The 11,770-nt window shown below is 40.1% G+C and overlaps 1 protein-coding gene across 2 annotated transcripts; it reads right to left on the bottom strand.

Moving 5' to 3' along the window:
- Nucleotides 1-1,916: 1,916 nt before the first annotated feature.
- Nucleotides 1,917-8,741, bottom strand: mospd1 (motile sperm domain containing 1). 2 transcript variants are annotated; one of them, XM_017707078.2, is made up of 6 exons: nucleotides 8,592-8,741; nucleotides 6,901-7,198; nucleotides 6,732-6,807; nucleotides 4,607-4,839; nucleotides 3,146-3,307; nucleotides 1,917-2,284 (listed from the first exon to the last, which is right to left on the bottom strand). In XM_017707078.2, exons 2-6 carry the CDS (start codon nucleotides 7,052-7,054, stop codon nucleotides 2,253-2,255), a joined length of 657 nt encoding a protein of 218 aa, XP_017562567.1. In that variant the 5' UTR covers nucleotides 7,055-7,198; nucleotides 8,592-8,741; the 3' UTR covers nucleotides 1,917-2,252. The 2 variants fall into 2 exon arrangements, with proteins under 2 accessions (XP_017562567.1, XP_017562568.1); XM_017707079.2 differs by having other exon boundaries at nucleotides 8,501-8,712.
- Between the last annotated feature and the right edge of the window lie 3,029 nt (nucleotides 8,742-11,770).

An 11,770-nucleotide genomic window follows, 5' to 3' on the forward strand; every position in this document is an offset into this window, starting at 1 on the left:
CTGATATGTGTAAATGACCTCTCTTTTGATTGAATGACCTGTGCATTTAGAATGTTACACTACTTATAACTTAAGCATGAAAAGGTGGGGCTAAACAGTTTTTAGGTTAAATAGGTGGACATGGGCGACACACCATTTCCAAAAGTATTCACTCACCCATCTTAAATCATTGAATTCAGGTGTTCCAATCACTTCCATGGCCACGTGTATAGAACCAAGCACCTAGGCATGCAGACTGCCTCTACAAACATTTGTAAAAGAACGGTTTGCTCTCAGGAGCTCAGTGGATTCCGGCATGGTACTGGGAGTCCAGTTGTAAAATTTCCTCACTACTAAATATTCCACAGTCAACTGTCAGTGGTATTATAACAACGTGGAAGCAATTGGGAACGACAGCACATGAAATGATGTGGCCTTCACATTAGCTCAAGAACAGTGCGTAGAGAGCTTCATTAAATGAGTTTCCAAGGCTGAGTAGCTGTATCCAAGCCTTACATCACCAAGCACAATGCGAAGTGTCGCCACTGGACTCTAGAGCAGTGGAGACGTGTTCTCTGAAGTGACGAATCACACTTCTCCGTCTGGTAATCTGATGGATGACTCTGTGGTTGGCAGTTGCCAGGAGAATGGTACTTGTTGACTGCATTGTGCCAAGTGTAAAGTTTGGAGGAGGGGGGATTATGGTGTGGGGTTGTTTTTCAGGTGTTGGGCTCAGCCTCTTAGTTCCTGTGAAAGGAACTCTTAATGCTTCAGCAGACCAAGAGATTTTGGATAATTTCATGCTCCCAACTTTGGGGATGGCCCCTTCCTGTTCCAAAATGACTGTGCACCAGTGCACAAAGCAAGGTCCATAAAGACATGGATGAGTAAGTTTGGTGTGGAAGAACTTGACTGGCCTGCAAAGAGTCTTCAACCCAATAGAACACCTTTGGGAGGAATTAGAGCAGAGACTGTGAGCCAGACCTTGTCCAACATCAGTGTCTGACCAAATGCGCTTCTGGAAGAACGGTCCCTTGTGGAAAGCCTTCCCAGAATAGTTGAAGCTGTTATAGCTGCAAAAGGTGGGCCGACATCATATTAAACCCTATGGATTAAGAATGGGATCTCACTCAATTTCATATGCGTGTGAAGTCAGACGAGTGAATACTTTTGGAAATATAGTGTACATTAGTTTCAGACAGAATTCGACAGCTTAGTTTTCATGTGGACTGGGGGCTCTTTAAAGGAATAATTTAGCCGGTTTGTGGAAGAAAAAAAAATCTAACGGCTAACCCCAAATATCCACCCCAAAGCATTTGCAGTCTTTCAAAATTTCAAGACATCATAAGAAGGGGGGTTTCCCAGTGTTTAAATAGAAAATCGTGCTCTTGAGACTTCTGTAGCACTGCTGTAAGAGGCAAGTAGGCATGTTTACAACAGATATAGTGATGCTTTCTTCATTTAGACCAAAATGCCCCTTGAAGGATGTAGCAGAATTGAACTCAGAGCAACCTTGAACATATGGTGGTAATTCATACTTTGAGTATGCCATAAGAAACTCATGGACATGTTGGATCTAAAATTTTAGCACCATTAAGGTGCATTAAAACTGTTAAGACCAAAGTCCTCAACAACTAACAGTCTCAAATCAGTGCTGGCTATTTGCACTTGCTCTCCTAAAACATCCCATCATCACACTGCACATATTCAGAAAGGCTTTTTAAAAATCAGCTTTGTTTATTCTAAGGAACATCTAATAGAGCTTTTTCTTACTTGCAGGACTAGATAGGTGAATGAAAAGCAAACACGAGCGACAGAAAAAAACATGTTCGGTGAAAGTGTGAGGACTCTCGTTGCAACAAACTACATGCATGCTCATTACAGTGTTCATTGTTCCTTTTGAGATGGCAAACAAAACGGCACAGGCACACGGGATATAAAGTAAAACAACACATTTAATTTAACGTATCCTTGTGGTTCTACACACAAACCCACCTCCCCTGATAGTCAGCTTGGCTCAGTTGCCAGCTCAGTAAGTGTTTCTGCTTGTACACTTAGAGCACCTCCCTCCCTTTGCCCCAGGATCATTGCATCTTCTTTGTGTCTACAAGTTTGCACTGACGTTGAAGCAGTTAGTTCCTGTTAAGAGGGTAGCTTGTTTTTTTGTTTTTTTTTTCTGTAGGCTCACCCCTCAACTCTTCTTGTTGTGCAAATGTCTGTATTTCCCCTCTTCTTCTCAGTTCCTCTGTACAAAGATGTCAACCAGCAGCACTTCATGTGCGAAGGATAACCATTGTAAGAAGACCTGTATGTGAAAAGCAACAAAGAACATGTTGAACAGTGGCTGAAAGGTTGTGATGATGTACACTAGCAATTTGGTTGCAGGCACATTTATAAAATGATTCAACTTTGTCAGTCCTGTTCATTCTCAAAACTTTTATTGGTAGGACAGAAGGGAGCTGTTTAAAAAAAAAAAAACTGATGTGTCCAGAAAGATGAACGAAGCTATTAGAGACCTGAATGAGAGAGAAAGCTCTACAGAATTAATTTTGTAATAACTATGTTGAATGTAATATCCACAATTCATATTAGAAGACAGATAGTTACAAAACAGAATCTATCATTTTATTCACGTCTTGTTAACCAAATTTTCTGAAATAACTAAAAATACATTTTAGTAAATAGATCATAATATTAAATCCACATTGTACAAGTCATTGTACATAAAATGACAAATATGAATGTGGCAAGTGATTCCAAACTTTTGAAAGGTAGTGTATGACTCAAAGGGCAATGACAAACAATACACAGTGATACAAATACACTGAGAAAGATGATTACAGAAGCCTTTTAAAAATGTAATCAAAATAGAAAATTTAAATATAATTCAAACATAAAAAACTGCATATAAATAGGTGTATAATAATAAACGTATAATAATACGTTTTTTCCTTCTGTAGGTTTTGTTTCAGCAACGACGATATGTATTATCATTCTGGAAACTGCCAGCTTACCATTGTTGGTTGACTGAAAATGTGTTTATCAAGAATTGTTAAACGGAGCAAACAAGTGTAATCAAATAATTGCCACATGCCTAATGTTCATGTGCAGTTTTTCATTTCCAGTAATGATATTTTTTTTTTTAAGGAATCATAGTACAACTCACCTAAAACATAAGCAGCTACAAGTTTCTTGTTAACACTTAAGTGGAGGTAGACAGGCACTGTGGATTCCTGCTCTCCCAGAGTTGGGAGCATGAGGGCGGCCATACACACCAGGCCCAATAGGACAGTGAGCAGGCTTGGGCCGCCGGATGCTGCACGATTCTCTGTGAACCACACACATTTACAAAGGACTTTTTTTTGTGAACACTGAAGCCCTGTAGTCTGTAATGAACACAGCTCTCTAGTGCTGCCTAGTGACTTAAAACAGAACTGCAGTATCAGAAGTTTAATGCATTTCACCCAATATTTCATTTGGAATATGTTGTTTTTATTAATATAAAAACAAATTTGTCGCAGTCCTGTGTAAAAGTATGACACCCCTAGTAAAAGTAAGTTTTGTTCAGCGAGTTAACAAATCCGCTACAGAGGACCGTTTTTAATGCGACGTTACAGCTCTAAAATTTCAAATTCGTTTTCAACTAATTCGTGGGAAGCTGTAAAAGAAAAAGAAATGTTAGAGGTGTGCAGAAAGATGAACAGAACTGTACATGATAGTTATTAGGTAATTAACATCCATAATGTCTCACATTTACATTGTACATATTGCAATTTTCTCTTTATCTTTGTTTTAAATGATTAAAGTGTTTATTATTTTACATAAATGGTTGCAACTGTAACAACTGCAATTTCCCTCTGGGATCAATAAAGGATTCTGATTTGATTTGGAAAGAAGCAAACAAATCTTAAGGAAGAAGTTACCAGAAATAGATGATCACAGTATATTAATCAACATTTGATAGCTTCTTCTTGTTTACATGAAATATGAAATATGGATTAAAATATTTAAAATACCTTGATGTGTAGCTTATTATAATTCAATGCACAATATGTAAGTCAGCATGGGGAAAAAAAATATCACAAAAAGTTCCATGTGACTGTTCTGTGGCTGTTTTAATGAATTGCAGTACTCATGTACTCTGTAAGTACATCATTTGGGTGAAAATAACTCAGGCCAGCCTTAAAACATGTCTCATTACTAATTCATCAATGCATTTTTGGTATGTTATGGTAATTCGCAGCAACATACTAGCAATTCTAGCATATTGTCCATTTTGTGTAGCACTATTGTATTCTCACTGTGAGGTCAAAACCTTGGTATCTCAATTTGAGTCTCTTTTTATATTGTGTTGAAATTTCATGATGAAAGGACCAAAGAAATGGTCCAAATTTACTTGAAATTATTTTTTCCCATTAACTTCCTTTCAAAGCAAGGAATGTTTTTTCCTTCTCCTCTAATATTACCATTTTGCAACTGTACAGGGTTTGGCCCAACAGTGATGATATATAAAGGTTTACATGAAAAACAACCCATTGTTTTTCCCATTACACTGTTCATGAAAATATACCACTATTCATGTGACTAGTCAGCATTCCCGGCAAGTAATAAAGTCGCTTCTGACTACCTGTCTGGAATGCGGTCTGCTCAAAGAACACACTGTCAGCCAGCTGTTCCTTCATCCTCCGCTCCTCCTCTTGGGGCCGGGCTTGAGGTTGCTCCTGGGCTGCTGAGGGCAACAGGGTGGCCATCACCTCCTTCCTGCCTAGAGCCTTCCTCTGACTCTGCTCAGACACCTGCAGCCGGAACTTATCTATCACGCCGTAGTGGCAGGCCCGCACATCTCTGTGGCGGATCACGCTACACAGAGGAAGAAGAGCCAAGAACAAAACAAGGACAGAAAATGAGGTTACTTACGAAAGGCTCTTTACAAGGGTGGAGACCAAGAAAGAGGAAAAGAATTTGTTTGGCAAAAAACATTCACACAATTTTCCCTTTTTCCCCCCCGAGTGTAATCGGTCAGCAAAAACATGTTTGGTGTCTGATGCTTCCTTCTTTAGTTTTGCACTGAAGCTACAAGGCTAATGTAGTTAACAAATAATAGAGTTTAGAGCAACCAATTAGCACTGTTCAAACTGCAAGCCTAAATCATCCCTCAAACCACAGTGAATTTATAAGTAATCTCAGACGTGCTTTGTGGTTTGACACCGTTTGACATTGTCATCAAAAAAAATGGACGAAGGTACGTCACCAAGTTTAAAACCAGTAGTAGCAGCCACGCTGAAGCCTGCATTATTTCTGTACTTTTGTCTATTTTTATAGATAACAGTACATCACACCGTGTCAGAAACTACACAAACAAGTCTTTGTGAGATTACTTCACAATTCGATGTGGTATGTCATGTGGGAAGCTAATATGTGATGATGCAGCCTGCACAATTCCTGATGTATACACTTCATTTAATTGATAGCTACAGGGTCCAAAGCTCCAGAGCAAAACTAAAGATGCAAACTTTGGATGCCAAACATTCCTTGTCTGACTGCTTACATGTGGGGTAAAGAGAAATTAATTAGATTTTTCACTACACTGGGGTGTCCAATCTTATCCGCAAAGGGTAAGTGTGGCTGCAGGTTTTCCCTCGAAACAAGCTAAAGTACACCTGATTCCACTTGTTTAATCCTAGTCTTCAAATGTTTTATTAGGTGACCTGCTGCTTTGTTGGATTGAAAACCTGCAGCCACTCTGGCTCTCTGAGGATAAGATTGGACACCCCTGCACTACAATGTTATTTTAAGAAATTAAAGGGACACTCTGGCCTAAAAAAAATTCATCATAAGTGAATCAGTAAATGTGCAGTGCTGCAGCAGTCTCTAAAATGAGATGTTCTGGTTTGAAGTCTTGGAAAAACCCTTTTTGACAATGTATCTCAAAATTATTTTAACCAGCTGGCTGAATAATTCCTTTAAAGCTGCACCATATAAGATTTTTTTGTTGCACTGCTGCTAAACACCCTTCAAAGCCTGAAATAAGCATTTAAAAGTCAGAGGTGTCAGGCTTATTAATGCCATAGTCACAGGCACAAAAAGAATATTTAACATTTCTCAAATGCAAAAATCAGCATTACACCAATGAAAATACAGTGACAACAGCAGATAATTCACTTACATCTTCAGAAGAAATGTGTTTTAACAAGTTTTGATGGAGTTCGTTTGAATACTTTCAATGCACTCTCATCATCAGATTTATCTTGTAACCGACGTTACAAAATATTTTGCGCACTTACACATTTCCACCAGAGAGGTCTCCAAATCCCCAAAATCTTACATAGTGTAGCTTTAACAAAGAAAAAAATTACAACCAACTGAGGTTAGTACTAGATCACTAATACTAGCTAGCACTACAGAAGCATTTATTAGTGTCTCAGTCAGTGGCTAGGAGTGAGGATTTGTTGAGCACTGTAGCGATTCCCAATGACTGGTTGATGTATTTGTGTTCCCAATGACTGGTTGATGTATTCGTGTATCCAATGACTAGTTGATGTATTTGTATAATGCATGCTGGGTACTGTTGTGAGATAACACTTGTAGACAACAACAAAACAGAGAATTCTACCAAACTGATGAGGCTGGACAATTCTGCATTGCAAAACAGGACATAACATGACAAATAAAGTAACATGTTAAATGCTAGTTTAAGGCCAGAAGGTCCCTTTAAAGAAGAACTAGTTCTATGGAAGTGAAGTATGGCTTACATGTCTACGCAGCATTGTGGCTTAACGGCACCGGTGGCGTCCACTACTGCATACTTATTTGGCGCTGTACACAGAACTGAGAGAGCAAAATTAATTTGAAAATTCATAAATCCACAATCTATGTTGTATTGCTTGCAAAGCAAATGATTCCTGTCGAGCCACCACTCACCTTTGAACTTGAGTGCAAATTCATATGGGTTGTAGAGCGTGAGCACCTGCTTGTGTGAGGCCTGCTCGTCTGCATAGAAAACCAGCTCAGTAGGGAACACAAACACTGGAAGTCTTCCTTCCACTAGGTCAGGCTGCCGGCTCTGTTGCTGCATTGGCACACACTGAGCGCATTTAGCCCTCCCTTAGCTTATTCCACTCTGTCTCTCGCTCTCTCTCTGGGCTCCAAGGGTGCAAAAGCTCCCTCAAACTTCAGCCAGCCTTGCTCTCTCAGCTCCTATGCAGCATGATGATCAGCCCTTAAAAGCAAAGGAATTGTTCATGTACCTTCATATTAACAGAACCGGGCTGTACTGTGACCCACAGAGTGCTACAATATAGTAGCAATATAATATTATTTAGTAATACTTATTTTCTTATTTAACAATGCTTTCTTAACAGTTATTGTTGAAAAATGCACCCACATTCAAGAATCAAATGACTGTACGATCATTTGTGAATAGATTTATTATTCACCATTTCCTGCACATATGCTGAAAGTATTCATTTTTCATTCTTTTTTTAAATTGAATCTGGCCCTTAATCTGAGAGAAAACACCTGTAAAATGACTGAACATTTTTCAAATGGCGTCAGACAAGCAATAAGATTGACAATGAAAGGTAACGGAGTGCTGGGGCAGCTCCATGTGGCCGGGTCATGTGACCGTGTTTACTGAAACGCTCATCGAGGGGCTGTTTCGCAAGATTTTCCAGATTCGCTTTAACACAATAATAGTGTGCAAAGTGACATGTTAGAGGTGTGGATTCAATATTACACTTAATATACAGTAGATTATTATGCAGATACACCACAAATGTTCATACTGAGCCAAACTACTAAGTCTACCAGCCACAAAGGAGCCATATAGGTAGGTTAGCTAACAGTTCATGACTCCAACGAGTCCAGTTATTATTATATTATTAAGGCACTGAACTTCGCCAGGAAGAGTCAGAAACGTTATCGAACTTACTTACACAGACACTGATCCTGGGGTAATTGTCAAAGCAAGATCTCAATAAGCTGTATAACATAAGAGTGAAAGCCAACACAAGAGTGAAAAACGGCAGGGAGGAATATCCCTTATCACGTTCTTTGGGACAGACGTTTGACTTCAGGTATCTAACCTCTGAAATACTCCCTGGACAAATGGTCCCGCTGGAATAACAAATCTACCGAGGGCACCGTGAACTCCAGGCTGGCTCGTTTCCGGGGGTCTTTGACACGCTGTTATTTGGCCTTTTATCAAACATCTGTTACAAGAAAACGGTTATTAGAGGCCAATTAATTCTGGGTAACGTTACCTGACCGTGCCAGTTAAGACAGCTAGCTAACGTTAACGCAGCAACCAGCCTGCGCGACACGGACACTTCTTGGCTAACGTTAGCCAGCTGTGTAACAGCAATTTCTTCCCTTTGGCCCGTTAGTGTAAAACAAGTGACGTGATACCCTGAAGACCCTGAAACAAATGATTTCAGATCGTGTCCGCTGTTGGATTTGTCAGCTGTTCCCGGCCAGGCTGATGACTAAATGATAATGATGATGATGGCAAAACACCGCTCACTTGATCATCCCGGATAAACACAGCTCTCTCAGTCCGAGCCACTGCGCAGTCGCCTTATTCACACCATAAATCAGCCAGAGTAAACGTTTACCTTCCTCTCAACTGCGATCTTTGAGGCGATGTTTTGTGCAAATCCCACCCTGTTTTCCCTTTTTTCTTTGTCAATACGCTGCAGGGCGCTCGGGGAATGATGGGATACTGGAGGACTCCGCCGGAGTCGGGCGATGACGTAATGGCCCTGGGTTCAGCGAGAGTGAACATGCAGTACTTTACTTCACTGTTTACCGCCGTTTACTCGGGCTGTAAAACACCCAAAGTATAATTAACAAGTGTATTACACCGAACTTTGGTGTGGCCACGTGTAGTTTGCCACCAGGCAGCCCGACTAAAGGCAACGCTAGAAGAGCTACTAAGACTAATTTGTGAGGCAAGTCTCACTTTTTAGACCTACAGTGAAAGAGGGCGTAAACTAATACATTAAACGGGAATTTCACCGATTTTTCAAAACCTTTGCGTAAGTCAGTCGTTGATTTGTGAACAGAGTCATCCAGAGTAGTTTGGTGCGATACGCTTTGTTGTGGAGAAACTTGACGAGTCAGAAATGTTCACAGTAGTTCTGGTAGGAACCAAACGTCTGAAGAGTTCATTGCATCGAAAACCGGGGTGCCCAGCCCTGGTCCTGGAGAACTACCACCCTGCACAGTTTAACTCTCCAGAGTGGTAGATCTCCAAAACCAGGAATGGGCACCTCTGCTATAAAAGAAATGGTTATGTATACACTTCTGCCCTGCTAGAGAAACCAGCATAGACCAGCATGGTTGGTCACCAGCAAAACTAGTGCATGTTCTGTTTTGGATGCTGGTGTGCTGGTCAACAAGCATGACAATGCTGTGGTGACCAGCACTGACCAGCATAAACCAGTGTAAACCAGCATAGATCAGCTTAGATCAGCGTGAAATATTTGCACACAGAGAAACAAGAATACACAGTTAAACAGACGGAAATATAAAAATGTACAGTGCTGCTTCCTCCTTTGATGGCAATTTCCTTCCACGCTAAATACACATACACATCTTCTAAGCCGCTTCTCCTTCTGGGTCGCGGGGCCACGCTAGAGTCAACATATCACTCAGACAGACTTCAAATAACAAGAGGTCACTTCCCCCTACAAAGATAATGTGTAATAATAAAAAAATAATAAAACTCTTTAGATTTTTATTTTACTGGTGTCATGAACAAAGTGCTAGGATATTTACAGGGTTAAGAAGAATATTTTGAAAAAGTAGTGACAGCTGTATACTGAACACACTGTCCTAAATGTATTCTGTTACAATACATAAAAAAACATTATGAATACATTTAGAATACATATATGCATAAGACATGTTAAAAAAACTCTTGTACTGTTGTACTTTTTATTTACGCTGTTACTGGTTGGCAGTTTTCTTCATGTAATTCATTTAATGAAAAATTCACTTATTTAACTTATTATTTTTATTATTTAAAATCGAACAAGATTCTCAGCATTATTTTGGCTCTCATGGCCTGCCACAGTCCACTGCTACTCCCATAATCCTACTGCTATGTTATGAACCAAGCAAACATTTTGCTTTATTCTAGTAACAAAATCTTGCAAATGTGACTACAAAGCAGGTAGCTACATGAATTCAGTTAATGACATGCATGTAATGTGACACAAAATGCATGCCATCATTCCTCAAAGGAATTTAGTAACTCTGAGATTCGCAGTGATCTACAAACTGCCATCAGAGGTAAGATATAAATAAAAGAAATCCATGTCAGCCAAGGCAGTACACTATAGCTAAGTTGCTTGATGGTTTGGGTTTTTAAGTTTGCTGCTTTTTCCTGTCTTTATGTATCTCTCAGCTGTCCAATTTTTTGTTATCCTTACTGGGTAAATGTTGCTTGTCAAGAGTGGATGCAAGCTTTATAATGAAGTGCTGCATTGGTTGTTGGGTTTATGTTAACCAGTGTTATCATTAATGTGTGTGTAATCTTACTATTGTTTTGTCATCAGCTACTTTAAGCTGTTTCCATTGCTGGAGACTGGTGTTCAGTTTCACACACATAGCTTGTATAACGTTCATAGAAAAGCACTGACCATCAGAATAAGACCTGGAGCAGCCATACATAAGCCTAGGAACACCATGACTGATGCCAGTTAGTTAGAGAAGTATAAAACTCTCCAGGACTGAACTACAAAGCAGTGAAACTGTGTTCTCTGGAGCGGTGGAGCTCCATCCAGTAACCTTTGGGATTGAGCTGGAGTGGCCTTTGTGATTCAGAACTAATCAACCAACATAAATATCTAACCTCACTAATGCTCTTCAGGCTGAATGCCACCTCACCCTCACAGCCATGAAAGCGTTCCCAGAATAGCAGAAGCTGGTGAGTGTGTGTGTGTGTGTGTGTGTGAGTGTGTGTGTGGGGGTGATGAACTTCCTAAGATTTTGGAGGGAAAATGAACAGGTGTCTACAAGCGCTTGGACACATATAGTGCATCACATTTGTTTTACATTTATTCAAGAGTGAGACAGTAATATAAACTGTAATAAGTATAAGCACGTACAGAGTGTGTAACTACTTAAACATTAACTTATTGTGCACTGTTTTTAGTGAATGAATGGGCACATGGGATAACTCTAGCGGTGATCATTGGTTAAGTTTGAATATAAAATTCAAACGAAGTTTCAAAGATAAGCAAAAATGACTCAGTTGACATTTCGGCCCACATGGGGTCTGGCCTAGGGCGTGGTTTTTAGTGAATGTTTTGAGGAACAATCCTAGGCCAGAAAACAGTTTAAAAGTTATCCATAGAGTCTACATGACAGCCCATAAAGCAGGTATTAGTAGCTACTGTTGTCGGGCTTTTAAATAACACGGGCTACCGTGTAAAACAACACCCACAGGAACTGATCTGCTAAGAAGCCAAATTATTATGGCTATGCGAAGCTATACGAGACCGGATCATTTCAGTGTTGTAGAAACGTGCTTGGCCCCCCTCACCATCTTTGTGACATTCACAGACCCTAAATGCATGTGCCCGCACGACCCCCATATATTCGAGACGAGCCGTAAACCCCCCCCCCTCCTTCTTAGTTCGATCACACACACCGCTGTTCGTTACATGAACATGGCGCTTCACTATGATCGCGTTGAGGAGATAAACAAGAAGGAAAGGTTCAGGGGGTCGGCGCAATTATTATAAAAATCGCACAGAGAACCGATTCCCCACCCCCATCAAGACAC

The sequence above is a fragment of the Pygocentrus nattereri genome, chromosome 8 (assembly GCF_015220715.1).
Source record: "Pygocentrus nattereri isolate fPygNat1 chromosome 8, fPygNat1.pri, whole genome shotgun sequence".
NCBI classification, from domain to species: Eukaryota; Metazoa; Chordata; class Actinopteri; order Characiformes; family Serrasalmidae; genus Pygocentrus; species Pygocentrus nattereri.